Below are 16,162 nucleotides of genomic sequence, written 5' to 3'. Positions count from 1 at the left end.
TATTGCATGGTGCACTGGGTGTTATATGCAACTAATGAACCATCAAACTTTACATCAAAAAAATAAATAAATACATAAAAAATTTTATGCTGAAAAAAAAAGATATTGTTCCTGCTATTATATGTCCCAGTGTTGTGACTTCAGTGAAATATTGCAAAATAAGCTACTAAGAAAATGCTATCAAAGTTATCTACATACACTGACAAGAGTTATTTGTTTTTATTTATTATTTATTATTTATGTCCTCTATTAAGTTAATAATCTGTATTTTGATATTATTAAATAAGATAATTTTGGAAAGAAAATACAGTTATTATTTTCAATAATATGGAATGGAATAAACTACACATTTATAAAATTGTTTTGTGCATCAATTATGCAATGATTGTGAAATGCTGGTATTTGTATATTGACTTTCAAACTAACTTTTCTCCTGGAAGTGATTCATAAGGAAGAAAAATACTATAATTTATGATAATCTATAGATTTTCTTCTTCGAACATAACTTCTAAGAGAACGGCATGTTGGAAAGCAATATAAAAATATTAGCATTTTACACATTACATTATTACTTTCAAGTTTTTATTTCAGTTTTAGTTAACATTTAGTATAGTATTAATCAGGAGTAGAATTAAGTTAGTCATCAATTACATAAAACACACAATGTTCATCACATTAAATGCTCTCTGAAATATCCATCACCCACAATCATTACATTATTAATACACAAAACAATTCTATAAGTATAATTTTTATTATTCTATAGTATTTTAGAAGTTACATTAAATTAATATTTTCAACAAAACTAAGCACAAAAAGAAATAGGGGGAAAAACTTTGTGTTTTTCTAGCAGTTATATTAGTTACTATTGAGCTACTACCTGCGTTACAGTGATTCAGATTTCAGTTCAAGCATTATAATTACTTTTATCTTGTGACATCTATTTATGCCTAATTTTCACATATTACATAAGAACCTCTTAGAAAATCAGTTTGTAACCCTATGAATTATGACTTATATAAGCAACTAGATTTCTATATTCTTCCTAAGAATACTTACTTGTGAGATTAATCAAAGCACAGATTAAACTAGAAAGGAAAAATAAATATCACTTCCTTAATACTACTTATTTTTAAGTATTTGTCTGAATCATGAAAGTAATTGGACTATATGCAAGAGATTTAGTTGATGACAGATGGGTCTTTATTTTGACTCTCAATTTTTCCCCAATTTTCCATACTTGGTGTATACAATTTATTCAAAAACTGGGTAAACAACTCATCCAAATAGTATTAATTTATTTAACAAATAATGCATCTCTCTAGGCTTCAAAATAATTTGCTTCTATGAAAAATTTTATATTTGCATGACACTTCTTTTTTTGCCAAATTTAATAGCAACAACTTTCAAACTATAATTATGTCCCTGTCCTTGATTTGGCAAGGTTAATTTAGGTTAGTCCCTTATGATTCCTTAATAAAAGCTTTTGAAAGACAAATATATTTATTTATTACAACTGAATGATAAAGAACAGGGAATGAAACTGGCTGAAGATGTTGGAAAATAGTGCATGATTTGATTAGGTATCATTATCTATAGTCTGTGTCATAATGCTCTTGAAAGGTTACAAAGATATGAATTAGGAGTAAGAGAACAGCACAGCAGAACAACCAGATTCGGGGAGTGATTTTGTTCTCTTGGACCCATTTCAACTCACTCACGCTCCCTGGATCTTCTTCCTATTCACCATGCTGGAACTCCTGGTGGCCCTGTTTGGAAACACAATGATGATCATCCTCATTCAGTCTCAGCCTCATCACAGCTCATATTTTCTGCTCATCCAGCTATCACTTATGGATCTCTAGTATATTTCTACAGCTGTCTTCAAAGCCTGGGCTTATGTCTGGGGACCACCACAGTTTCTTCATTGATTGTAACATTCAGCTATTCCTCTAATTACCACCCTAGTGGCAGCTGAGTGCTTACTACTAGCTGTCGTGACTTAGGACTGCTATGTGGTCATCTGCACCCCACTTACATTACCCCATCCTCATGTCTCTGGTGATCTGCATGCTTCTATTACTTGTGTCATGGATGTGTGCACTGTTCAATGCTTCATCCATGTCCTTTATACTCTGACTTTCCCTCACTGTGCCTCCAGAGAAACCCAACAATTGTTGGTGGGGGTATGAGAGAGAGAGAGAGAGAGAGAGAGATCCCAGCTCTATTAAAACTTGTCTGTACTGACACTTCCCAATAGAAGAGGAGTCTTTTTCTTCAGTGCTGTAATTTTTCTCCTGCCTCCCATCTCAACTGTTCTGGCCTCCTATGGAATCATACTGTGCACTGTAGTAGGCATACTATAGATAAATCCTGAGGTTCAGGAAATCTTTCAATACTTGCTCTTCTCACATGACGGTTGTGTCCCTATTCCATGGGACTGCCATTATCAACTACTTTCTACCAAAGTCCTACCACTCCCCTGAGCAAGGGTAAGTGGTCTCTGTCCTCTATACCATTCTCACAGCCAAGCTCAACCCATTCATATACACTTTGTGAAACAAGGATATTGCCAGGGCCCACAGGAGAGCTCTCAGAAAATGAGAAAAATGTGAAGTCTTTAAGATGTGAATCCAAAACAATAGTTTTTTTTTTTTAAATTTAAATTCAATTAGCCCACATATAATGCATCATTAGTTTTTGGTGTCCTGTTCAGTGATTCATTAGTTGTGTATAATACCCAGTGCTCATCATGTCTTGTGCCTTAATGTCCATCACCCACTTATCCCATCTCCCCACTCACCTCCCTTACCACAACCCTGTTTGTTTCTTAGAGTCAAGAATCTCTAACTTCTTCACGTTCAGCTTTTCCTCCCTTCCCCTATGATCCTCTGCTCTATTTCTTATATTCCACATATGACTGAAACCATCTGATAGTTGTCTTTCTCTGCTTGACTTATTTCAAGTAGCACAATACCATTCAGTTCCATCCATGTCCATGTAAATGGTAGGTATTCATCGCTTCTGATGGCTGAGTAATATTTCATTGTAAAAATATTTTCATTAAAATGGAATATATGTATATATGATATACCTATACAAACCAGATATATTAAATAGAGGATAGAAAAAAGCATATACTCCCATAACCAATAAAATATAAAAGGGTCATTCCCTTAATTTAAATCACTTATATATATGTATAATCAAATATATCATAGATGGGTTCTTGTTTAAAAAAATACACTTGTTTTCCTATATGATAATTATCTGTTCAATTTGTTGAAATCTCAGATCTCCAAAGAGTGAACACATTAGCTCTTTAAATAGAGTACTTGTTGTGGTTAACTGTGGGTATTGTTTGTAAGTGTTGTACATGTGAAATTAGTATTAAACTCTATATTAAATAACTTGAATTTAAATATATACTATGTTTTTAACAAAACATATATATATACACACACACACACATATATTTTCTCTTTTAATGATTTACAGGTATTCAAAAATTAGCATTGATGTTAAAATCAGTATTTTAAGTACATAGCTTTTAAATTATACAATTATTTTCTAAAACAATTGCTTTAATGTTTGCCTTAAGTTCCTGAAATAGAAAAATAAGTAAATCAATAAAAATAAAAATAAGTAATATCCCAAAATTGAATTAAAAAAGTGATTTTTGATACAATTATGTTTTGAATATAATTTATTAAGTGAACTTTAGGTCTTATGTTTACACACTAAAATATTTGCCTCATCTACTTTGATATTTACCTTGTGTCTCAACTTTTGACATTTTTTACCATTAAATATAAATTCAGGAAAAATATTTATTGATCATACAATCTTCATAATACTCATTTGTTTTACTTCATTATAATGATTCTTTGTTCTTTTGCTTACTTTATTTTTCAGAAATTATTCTATATATTATGGCTTATCCATGTCCTTCAATTTGATCATAAGTTTTTTTTTCTTTACATTTTGATTTTACTATTGGGCCTACAATGAGTTTATTTTTAATCATACTTCATTACAATATGTCATACCATATTATCACATTCCATGCAAAATATTAGTTGACAATACCCTGTAAGGATAACTAATAAAGGGATGCTTGGGTGACTCAGTCAGCTAAGCATCTGCCTTTGGCTCAGGTCATGATCCCAGCATCCTGGGACTGAGGCCTACATAGGGCTCCTTGCTCAGTGGAGAACCTGCTTCTTCCTCTGCCTGCCATCCTCATTGCTTTTGTTCTCTCTCACTCTCTCACAAAAAAGTGAATAAAATCTTAAAAACAAAGATAAGTAATAAACAGAAAATGCATCCATTGGTTTCATTTTTTTAGGTTAATAATTGATTCTCAAACACTTATCATTTATTAGTCTGTGCAGGTAACAAAAGTGACTTTTTACTCCAAACATTAAACAAAATTTTGAAAGGGATATTGAATATTTAAGAATTCTTTTCATATAATTTACCACTTTATTTCTCATATTTTTGTTATTCACCCTTCGATTATCTATTTTCTAAAACTATACGTTCTTCATTTTCAAAATGTCTAATTGTTTAATTAATGTCTAATTGACAAATAATAATTATACACATTTAAGGAGTACGGCATATGATTGGGTATAGATATATATAGTGCAATTTTTACCACATCTGGTTTATAATTAGGTTGCAGATTTTTGAACACTTAGAACACTTTTTTTTGTGGAGCATTCAAACACAGTTGTCAAATATTAACACACATGAAAGAAATAATGGACAGCAATATGATAGTAGTGGCCACTTTACACCTCACATTTAACAATGGGTAGCAAATCAGAAAAAAATAAAGAAACACTGGTTTTGAATCTAACTTTAGAGAAAATAGACTTAAAAGATATAGAGAGAAATTCCATTCAAGAGCAGCAAAATACACATTATTCTCGAGTGTACACAGAACATTATTTAAGATAGAAATATCACAGGACACAGAAAAGTCCTAGCAAATTTTACAACATTGAAATCATACCAAGTATATTCTTTTCTGATCAGAATGTCAGGAAATTAAAAATCAATAAAAAGAGGAAAAATGAACAACACACTCCTGAACAACTAATAGTTCAATGAAAAAAATCAAACATAACTCAAAACTAAATATTTTTTGAAGCAAATAAAAATGCACGGAAAAAAAAAACACATCACAAGTTCATGGATGCAGCAAAAGCAGTTCTCAGTGGAATTTATAATGACAAATGACTCCATTAAAAAAGAAGTAATACTTCACACATGTGATCTAACTTTATATCTCAAGGCAGTAGAAAAAGAACAGACAAACCAGAGTTAGCATAAGGAAGGAAATAATTAAGAACAGAGTGGCAATAAATGGGGATGAGTTACATTCGTGGAGGACTAGGGGGACCCTAAGCTTGCTTTGTCACTTGACACACGTGGATAAATATCACATCATTGTGATTATCCAGGAAATTGATCTGAAGACCAAAGAACCAAGAGCACATTTAGATGGAGAAAAACAGCCACATTGTGGAAGGTAGAAGCTGTGGAGAGTTGTTTTGGGGACCAAAGATATTCAGGTTCTGTTGAGGGGAGGGATCTCTGATCAAGGAGAGAGAAAGGGGGAGAGAGAGAGAGAGAGCAGCAAGCAAGGGATTGTGTGTGTGTGAGCACACACACACACACACACACACACACACACACACACACACAGTTTTCCCTGAAATCATTGACTGGAAAAACTAGAGGGACTAACTACCACAAGTATTTACAAGCAGCAAAACTCATTCTCTGAAGTTGTAGAAATCCAGACTGTCACCAGGGTTATGCCTTTTGGGTTCAGGTGTGTTCCTGTGTGAAAGGAGGGTGGGTGCTCAGGAGCAGGCAGCATAGCATGAGGATTCCCCACTTTGGGAAGACAGGTAGGGGTGATGCCATTTTCACCCCATCAATCAGCACTGACAACTTCAGTGAGCATCAATGTGCCACCCCCCGCCATGGTTATTGCAGCCACTTAGGCCAAACTCTGCTTACCTGTGTCTGGCAGGTGCATCTCCCTAGGGCAGGTCCATATGAGAATCATCACAGCAGTCCCCTACTGCAGAAGACCATGTACCAAGTCTACTGATCGTAGAGTGCTGTAAAGCTTCAGCTCTAAGGGAAATAGGATCTAGCTTCTATTAACAAGCAGACAAAAACACACCTAGTTAAAACTTTCCACACAGGGGATATGGAGAATACATCCCCAGTGAAGACAAGGAGAAACTCTGCAGGGGACAAAACTGAAGGAAAGAACAGACAAAACACCACAGCAGAGTGCACACTTTAGAACATTTCCTGAGACACCAAGCCTAAAATAGTATAGAACACCTTTTTAATATAGCCATTAATCTCAGGAGGAAATATAGGGAAATATAACATCCTTTCTTAAAACTCATTCACACACACACACACACACACACACACGCACTGACGTAGACAAAATTACCACGTGGAGAAATTCACCCCAAAAGAAAGAACAGGAAGAAGTCATGGCCAGGGATTTAATCAGAACAGATATGATTAAGTGCCTGGACCAGATTAAGACAACAATCATAAGATTGCATGCAAGACCCTAGAGAATCCTGTACTGCAGAGATAAAAAAAAAATAACAATAAAAACTAGACAGGAAAAAAACAAACAAAATGCTATAACTGATAAACAAAACTGACCAAATGTAATGATAATGAGGATTAATGAAACAGAGGAATAAATCAGTGATATAGAAGATATAACTGTGGAAAATAATGAACCTAAAAAGAGGAAATGAAAAGTATTAGATCATGAACATAGAGTTAGAGAGCTGAAAGACTCTTTAAAGCATGATAACATTTATATTATAGGAATCCCAGAAGGATAAGAGAGATAAAAAGGGACAGAAGGTATATTTGAGGGACTTATAGCTGAGAACTTCCCTTATCTGGGGAACAAAACATGCATCCCAATTCAGGAGGCAAAGATAATTTTCATCAAAATCAATAAAATCAGGCCAACACCAAGACAAATCATAAAATCTGCAAAACAGGGAAATAAGGAAAGACTCCTGAAAGAAACAAGGGAAAAGAATTCCCTAACATACAAGGGACAAGAAATAAGGTTAGCAGCAGATGTCTTCACAGAAAGTTGACATGCATGTCAAGGTAGTGCCATGATATATTGAACACTAAATGGGGAAAATATGCAGCCAAAAAAAAAACCAAAAAACTTTATTCATCAAGGCTGTCATTCACAATAGAAGTAGAAATAAAGAGTTTCTAAGACAAACAAAAGCTAAATAAAAGAATTTCTGACCATTAACACAGCACTGCATGGAATATTAAAGGGAACACTTCGAGTGGGAAATGAACAAAAGCAACAAATACTAGAAAGGAACAGAACACATCACCAGAAACATTAACTTTACAAGTAACACAAGGGTAGGTAAATTCATATCTATCAATAATCACTCCGAATGTAAATGCACTAAATGCTCCAAAGTCATAAGGCATGAGATTGGATTAAAACAAAGCAAAGCAAAACAAAACAAAACCCATATATATGCTGCCAAAAGGAGACTCATTTTATTTTTTTTTTTATTTTTATTTTTTTAAAGATTTTTATTTATTTATTTGACAGAGATAGACACAGTTAGCGAGAGAGGGAACACAAGCAGGGGGAGTGGGAGAGGAAGAAGCAGGCTCATAGCGGAGGAGCCTGATGTGGGGCTCGATCCCATAACGCCGGGACCACGCCCTGAGCCGAAGGCAGACGCTTAACCGCTGTGCCACCCAGGCGCCCCAGGAGACTCATTTTAAACGTAAAGGCGCCTGTAGATTGAAAGCTAGGGGATGGAGAACCAGTTATCATGCTAATGGACATCAAAAGTAAGCTTGAAAAGCCATACTTACATCCAACAAATTATATTTTATACCAAAGGCTGCAACAAGAGAGGAAGATGTGTCTTTATATATTAATAAAGGGTCTATATATTAATTATGTCAGTATATTAGTATATATAATAATAACGGGTCTATTCATTAAGAAGATCTGACAATTGTAAATGACTATGTCCTCACCTTGGGAGCACCCAAACATATAAATCAAATAGTAATAAAATATTAAGAAACTCTTTGATAATAATACAATAAGAGTAGGGACTTTACACCCACTGACATCAGTGGACAGATCATCAAACAGAAAATCAATAAGGAAACAAGGGCTTTGACTGATACACTTGACCTGATTGAATTAAGAGATATATCCAGAACATTTCATCCTAAAGGAGCAGAACACACATTCTTTTTCAGTGCACATGGAACCCTTTCTTGAACAGATCTCATATTGAATCATCAAGCAGCTCAACGTTAGTACAAGGAGATAGAGATCATACCATGAATATTTTCAGATCACGATGTTATGAAACTTAGTCAACAACAAGAAAAAAATTGGAAAGACCACAAATACATAGTGGTTAAATAACATTCTGTTAGTGAATGAATATGTTAGCCAAGAAATTAAGAAGAAATAAAAAAATACACTTAGGAAAATGAAAATGAAAACAAAACTGTTCAAAATCTTTGGAATGCAACAATGGCACTCCTAAGAGAGAAGTATACTGCAGTACAGGAACAACAAGCAAGAAGAGTCTCAAACACAAAATGTCTTTTAAACCTAAAGGAACTAGAAAAAAATTTCAAGTAATGAATCATGGAACTTTACATCAAAAACTAGGGATGTACTGTATGGTAACTAACATAATATAATAAAAATATTATTAAATAAGAACAAGGAAATTAAACAGATATAAATTAAATTTAAAAAAGAAATATCAAAGCTTAAAGGCAGCAGAAGAATTAAACAATAAAGAATAGAGCAGAAATAAATGATATAGAAACAACAACAACAAAGAGTATAAGAGATCAATGAAACTAAAGCAGATGCCTTGAAAAATTCATAAAATTGATGACCACATACCCAGAGTTATCAAAAAGAAAAGAAAAAGGACCAAAATAAATGAAATCATGACTGAATGGAAAGAGATCACATCCAGTACCACAGAAACACAAGCAATCATAAGAGAGTATTATGAGAAATTATATGCTAACTATGGGGCAATCTGGAAGAAATAGAAAAATTCCTAGACAGATACAAACTATCAAAACTGAAAAAGGAAGAAATAGAAATTTTGAACAGATCCATATCCAGCAAAGAATTTGAAAAGGTACTCAAAAATTTCCCAACAAAAAGAACAGGAACAAAAGAAAATCCCCCAACAAACAAAAGTCCATGGTCAAATGGCTTCCCAGGCAAATTCTACAAAATATTTAAAGAATACTTAATAACTTTTCTTTTCAAACATTTTTAAAAATATAGAAATGGAAGGAAATTTCCAAACTCATCCTATGAGACTAACATTACCTTGATTACAAAACCAAATATGGCACTAAGAAGGGGAACTATAGACAAATATCCCAGATGAATATAAATGCCAAAAATTCTCATAAAAAATACTAGCAAATCCATTTCAAAATTACATTAAAAAAATGACTGTGCTCAAAGAAGATTTTTTTCTTACGCTCCAGTGATAGTACAATATTTGAAAATCAATGAACATGATACAACACATTACTAAAAGAAAGGATAAGAACCATATTATATTATTAAGAGATGCAGAAAAAGTATTTGAAAAAATACAGCATTTATTCTTGACAAAAAACAACAAATTTGGTATAGAGGGAATATACCTCAAAATCTTAAAGGCCATATATGAAAGACCAACAGCTGATATTATCCCAATAGGGAAAAACTGAGAACTTTTCCTCTATGGTCAGAAACAAGAAAGGAGTGTCCACTATCACCATTAGTATTTAATGTATTCCTGGAAGTATAAGCATCAGTAATAAGAAAACAAAATGAAAGAAAATGCATCCAATGTAAGAAGTGAAATTTCACTACTTGCAAATGACAGGATACTCTGTGTAGAAAATCTGAAAGACTCCACCAATAATTTGCTAGAACTAATACATGAATTAACCCAGGTTGCAAGATATAAAATCAATGTACAGAAATCTATTGCACTTCTATATACCAATAATGAAGCAGCGAAAAAAGAAATCAAAGGATTGATTCCATTTGCAATTGCATCCAAAACAATAACATACCTAACAATAAACCTAACTAAAGAGGTGAAATATCTGTACTCAAAATAACTGTAGAACATTTATAAAGGAAATTGAAGAGGACACAGAGAAATGGAAAAATATTTCATGCCCATGAATGAGAGAAACAAACGTTGTTAAAAGGTCTATACTACCAAAAGGAACCTATGCATTTAATGTAATCCCTATCAAAATACCACCAGCAATATTCCACACAGATAGAATGAAAAATTCTATAATTTTATAGACCCAGAAGAGACAGCAAATACAAAAGAAAAGCAAAGCTGGAGGCATTGCAATCCCAGATCAAGCTATAATAGAAAGATACAGTCAAGACAGTATGGTTCTGGCACAGACAGAGACACATTGATCAATGGAACCGAACACAAAACTCAGAAATGGACCCTAAACCATATGGTTAACTAATCTTCAACAAAGCAGGGAAAACTTATCCAATGGAAAGAAGAAAGTCCATTGAACATATGGTGCTGGTAACCAGGACAGAAACATGCAAAAAACCAAAACTGGACCACTTCCTTACACAATCCACAAATATAAATTCAAAATGGATGAAAGACCTAAATGTAAGACAAGAAACCAGCAAGATATTGGGGGACAACACAGGCAGTAACCTCTTTTCAATGGCTAAAGCAACTTCTTACTAGATATTTTTCCTCCAGCAAGGGAAACAAAAGCAAAAATAAACTATTGGGACTTCCTCAAAATTAAAAGCTTTGGCACAGTGATGGACATAACAAAACTAAAAGGCAGCCTACAGAATTGGAGAAGTTATTTGTAAGTGGAATACATGATAAAGGGTTAATATCCAAAATCTACCAAAATCTATAAAGAATTTAACAAAGTCAACAACCCAACCAGGAGGGAAAAAAAAAAATTCTAGTGAAGAAAGCAGCAGCGGCAGAAGACATGATTAGACAGTTTTCCAAAGCATCTAATCCAGCAGCCTGTCACGTCCAACAGACAAATGAAAAGATGCTCACCATCACTCATCATCATAGAAATACAAATCTAAACTACATGAGTTATCACCTCACAACTATCAGAAGGGCTAAAATTAACAATAAAGGAAACAAAAGATACTGGTGAGGATGTGGAGAAGGGAAAAATCTTATACTGTTGGTGGGCATGCAAGCTGTTGCAGAAACACAGGAAAACAGTATGATGGTTCCACAAAAAGTTAAAAATGGAACTACCTTACAACCCAACAATTGCACAACTCAGTATTTACCTAAAGTAAACAAAAATACTGATTCAAAGAGATACATGATCCCCAATGTTTAGAACTGTGTTATAAACAATATTCAAATTACAGAATCAGCTCAAATGTCCATTAACTGATGAATGGATAAAGAAGAGGTGGAATACTACTCAGCCATAAAAAGAGTGAAATCTTGCCATTTGGATGGACATGGATAGAACTAGAGAGTATTATGCAAAGGAAAGCATGTCGGTCAGAGAAAGACAAATATCATATGATTTCAATCAGAAGTGGAATTGAAGAAACAAAACAGAAAGGAATGAAAAACAAAACAAAACAAAACAGAGGCAACCCAGGAGCCAAATTCCCAACTAAACAGAAGAACCTGAAACTGGATGGAAGGTTGGGGGGAGATGGGTTAAATAGGTGATGGAGATTGAGGAGTGCACTTGTTGTGATGAGCACTGGATGTTCAATGTCTGTTTTGAATCACTAAATACTACACCTGACAGTAGTATTTCACTGTTTGTTATCTCACTTGAATTTAAATAAAATCTTGATAAAAATAAACAATTCCACTGGATGTTTTTTCCTGTCTTATCAAAGATTAGTTGCCCAAAGAGCTGAGGGTCCATTTCTGGATTCTCTATTCTGTTCCATTGCTCTATGTGTTTGTTTTTGTGCCAGTACCATGCTGTCTTTGTGATCAAAGCTTTGTAGTACAGCTTGAAATCTGGCATTGTGATGCCTCCAGCTTTGTTTTACCTTTTCAACAATTCCTTGACACACAAATTTAAGGGCTGTTTGATCCAGTTCGTTGAAAAATGTCATTGGTATTTTCATCGGGATAGTATTGAAAGTGTAGATTGCTCTGGGTAGCATGGACATTTGAACTATGTTAATTCTTCCGATCTATGAGCATGGAATATTTTTCCATCTTTTTGTGTCTTCTTCAATGTCTTTCAAGAGTGATTTGTACTTTCTTGAATATAGACCCTTTATGTCTCTGGTTAAGTTAATTCCAAGATAATGTATGATTTTTGGTGCTATTGTAAACGGGATGGATTCCCTACTCTCTCTTTCTTCAGTCTCATTGTTCGTGAATAGAAATGCAACTGATTTATTTCACTTAGCATTATCTCCTCGAGTGCCGTCCATGTTATATGCAACTAATGAATCATTGAACTTTACAATAAAATAAATAAATAAATAAATAAATAAATAAATAAATTTTTTAAAAATAAAATAAATAAAATTAGACCCACAGCCTCACGAAAAAATAAAACTTTTAAAAAATTACTTAAAAATATAATTAATTAATTAATTAACTTAAAATAAAGAAATGCAACTTATTTCTGAGCATTGATTTTGTATCCCACCACATTACTGAATTGCTCTATAAGTTCTAGTAGTTTGGGGGTGGAGTCTTTTGGGTTTTCCATATGGAGTATCATGTCATCTGTGAAGAGAGACAAGTTTGTCTTTTTCTTTGACAGTTTGGATAGCTTGTATCCCTTTTTGTTGCCTGATGCTGTTGCAAGGACTTCTAGTACTTTGTTGAATAATAGTGGCTAGAGTGGGCATCATTGTCGTGTTCCTGATCATAAGGGAAAGGCTTCCAGCTTTTCTCTACTGAGAACGATATTTGCTATAGGCTTTTCATAGATGGTTTTTATGAGATTGAGGAATTTACCCTGTATCACTACACTCTGAACGGTTTTAAACAGGAAAGGATGCTGTATTTTGCCAAATGCTTTTTCTGCATCTATTGAGAGGATCATATGATTTTTGGCTTTTTTCTTGTTGATAAATCTATCACACTGATGGATTTGCAAATGTTGCAAAAGACAGTTTCTTCAAAAAATGGTGCTGGAAAATTGGACAGCTACATGCAAAAGAGTGAAACTTGACCACTCTCTAACACCTTACACAAAGATAAACTCTAAATGGATGAAAGACATCGATATGAGACAGGAATCCATCAAACTCCTATAGGAGAGCATAGGCAGCAACGTCTATGACATCAGCCACTGCAAAATTTTCATGACACATCTCCAAAGGCAAGAGAAACAAAAGATAAAATGAACTTGTGGGATTTCATCAAGATAAAAAGCTTCTGCACAGTCAAGGAAACAGTCAAAAAAACTAAGAGGCACCCCAAGAAATGGGCGAAGATGTTTGCAAATGACACTACAGATAAGAGACTCGTATCCAAGATCTACAAAGAACTTCTCAAACTCAATACATGAGAAACAAATAAACAAATCATAAAAAGGGAAGAAGATATGAACAGACACTTTTCCAATGAAGACATACAAATGGCTAACAGACACCTGAAAAATGTTCAAAATCATTAGCCATCAGGGAAATTCAAATCAAAACCACACTAAGATACCACCTTATGCCAGTTAGAATGGCAAAAATTAACAAGGCAAGAATCAACAATTGTTGGAGAGGATGTGGAGAAAGTGAATCCCTCCTACATTGTTAGTGGGGATGCAAGTTGGTAGAGTCACTCTGGAAAACAGGGTGGATGTTCCTTAAAAAGTTAAAAATGGAACTACCCTATGATCCAGCCATTGCACTACTGGGTATTTATCCCAAAGATACAGATGTAGTGAAGAGAAGGGCCAGATGCACCCCAATGTTCATAGCAGCATTGTCCACAATAGATAAATTGTGGAAGGAGCCGAGATACTCTTCAATAGATGACTGGATTAAGAAGATGTGGGCCATATATACAATGGAATATTACTCAGCTATCGAAAAGAACGATTTCTCAACATTTGCTGCAACATGGACAGCACTGGAGTAGATAATGCTAAGTGAAATAAGTCAAGGAGAGAAAGACAATTATCATATGGTTTCTATCATATGGTAGGAATATCGGTAGGAGAATAAAGGAAGAATAAAGGGTGGGTAATCAGAAGGGAGAATGAAGCATGAGAGACTATGGACTCTGAGAAACAAACTGAGGGCTTCAGAGGGGAGGGTGTGGGGGAATGGAATAGGCTGGTGATGGGGGGGTAGTAAGAGGACACGTATTGCATGGTGCACTGGGTGTTATACGCAACTAATGAATCATTGAACTTTACATCAAAAACCAGGGATGTAACGTATGGTGAATAACATAATAAAAAATATTATTATAAAAAAAGAAACAATTTAAAAATACAGTAAAATGATTGTACAAGAAAAGCGTGAAATATACAGTGCTATTTGCTTTTCAAAGTAAAACACTACAGTTACAGATATAATGTTTATATAACTTTTCTCTAGGAAATCTCCCACATTCAGTTTTGTACAAGCATGAAATTTGGGGCAAATCAATGTTATCTTAGTCGTGACATAAGGTAGCACACTGACCCATACACTTTCTCAGGGCTCCCTTCACGTCACTGTTTCTCAGACTGTAGATAAGGGGGTTCAACACTGGGGTGAATATAGTATAGAAAACTGACACTAGTTTGTCATAATTAGCTGACCTATAGGATTTGGGTCTCATGTAGATAAAAATAGCAGCTCCATAAAAGAGTCCCACCACACAGAGATGTGAGGAGCAGGTGGTAAAAGCCTTCTTGCGGGCTTCTCTAGAATGCATCTGGAGAACTGCTGCAAGGATGAGACTATAGGAAATCAGGATGAGAGAAAATGGGACCAGGAGCATTAGTACACAGCAAATGTACATCACATACTCAAAAACAACTGTGTCAGCACAAGCCAAACGCAGCAGGGTAGGGGCCTCACAGAAGAAATGATCGATCTCATGTGCATCACAGAATGGAAAACTCAGGGTAGCAGCTGCCTGCATGAGCCCATCAGCTGCCCCCAGGAACCAAGACCCCACAGTCATTCTCAGGCATAATTGCCAGCTCATGAGAACAGGGTATCTCAGTGGGTGGCACACAGCCACATAGCGGTCATAGGACATGGCTGCTAAGAGGAAGCACTCACCCGCTCCCAGCGTGAGGAAGAAAAAGATCTGCAACCCACAGCCAGCAAGGGAGATAGTCTTCTTGCCAGTCAAGTAGCAAGCTGCCATTTTCGGTACAACGGTGAAAACCAGCATCATGTCCATGAGGGAGAGTTGGCTCAGTAGGAAGTACATGGGTGTGTGGAGCCGGGCATCCTGGTGAATCAGGAAAATCATGAGGGCATTGCCTACTAGAGATGTGAAGGCAATTGTCAGAACCATCACAAAGAGAAATAGGTGGGCTTCTGTGTGATTAAAGAGTCCTAGGAGAATGAAATCTGAGGTAGTGTTCCAGATGTTCATGATTTCAAACATGAGTGACGCTGCAAAGGAAGAAACAGAGCTTAGAGCTTTCATCATTTACAATGCTCTATTTCAATTAACATTTCTCATGAACAGAATGTCTGAAAATGTTGAAAATATTCCCAATCTTTCATCTGTGATTTGCAAAGACTTTTTAACTTGGGCATAAAATCAATTTCACCTTTTTTCTTTAATTTTTTATTATAAGCTCTTCTCAATTTTAGTTTGCTTAATTATTATAATGAATAAAATTTCTTGATAAATTGAAGTAAGTTTTCAGCAGGTCTTGTGCTGCATGATATCAACATAAAGGAGAATAAGTACAATATTCCCTTCGTCATTGACATTTGTGTTTGCTTTTATCATGCATAATCAACATTCTTAGCAGCTGAATTAAATCAATGTCTTCAGCAATATAAACGCTATGCTCTTATTAATGAGGGCTATGCATTTCTAATATATCATGAAGTATTGAAACCAATCAAAAT

The 16,162-nt window shown here is 34.7% G+C and overlaps 1 protein-coding gene across 1 annotated transcript; it reads right to left on the bottom strand.

The window, feature by feature from the left end:
• Positions 1 to 14,735: 14,735 nt before the first annotated feature.
• On the bottom strand, positions 14,736 to 15,731 carry LOC123780176 (olfactory receptor 2T8-like). The gene has a single exon (XM_045778964.2). It carries the CDS (start codon positions 15,729 to 15,731, stop codon positions 14,736 to 14,738), a length of 996 nt encoding a protein of 331 aa, XP_045634920.2.
• Between the last annotated feature and the right edge of the window lie 431 nt (positions 15,732 to 16,162).

Source organism: Ursus americanus, chromosome 5 (genome assembly GCF_024610735.1).
Source record: "Ursus americanus isolate L20-20 chromosome 5, mUrsAme1.1.p, whole genome shotgun sequence".
Classification (NCBI taxonomy): Eukaryota; Metazoa; Chordata; class Mammalia; order Carnivora; family Ursidae; genus Ursus; species Ursus americanus.
This window is presented reverse-complemented; position numbering and strand designations above follow the sequence as displayed.

Bases quoted from the DNA above. Each gene is read 5' to 3' on its own strand.
- LOC123780176 (XM_045778964.2), bottom strand. From the start codon at position 15,731: ATGATGAAAGCTCTAAGCTCTGTTTCTTCCTTTGCAGCGTCACTCATG.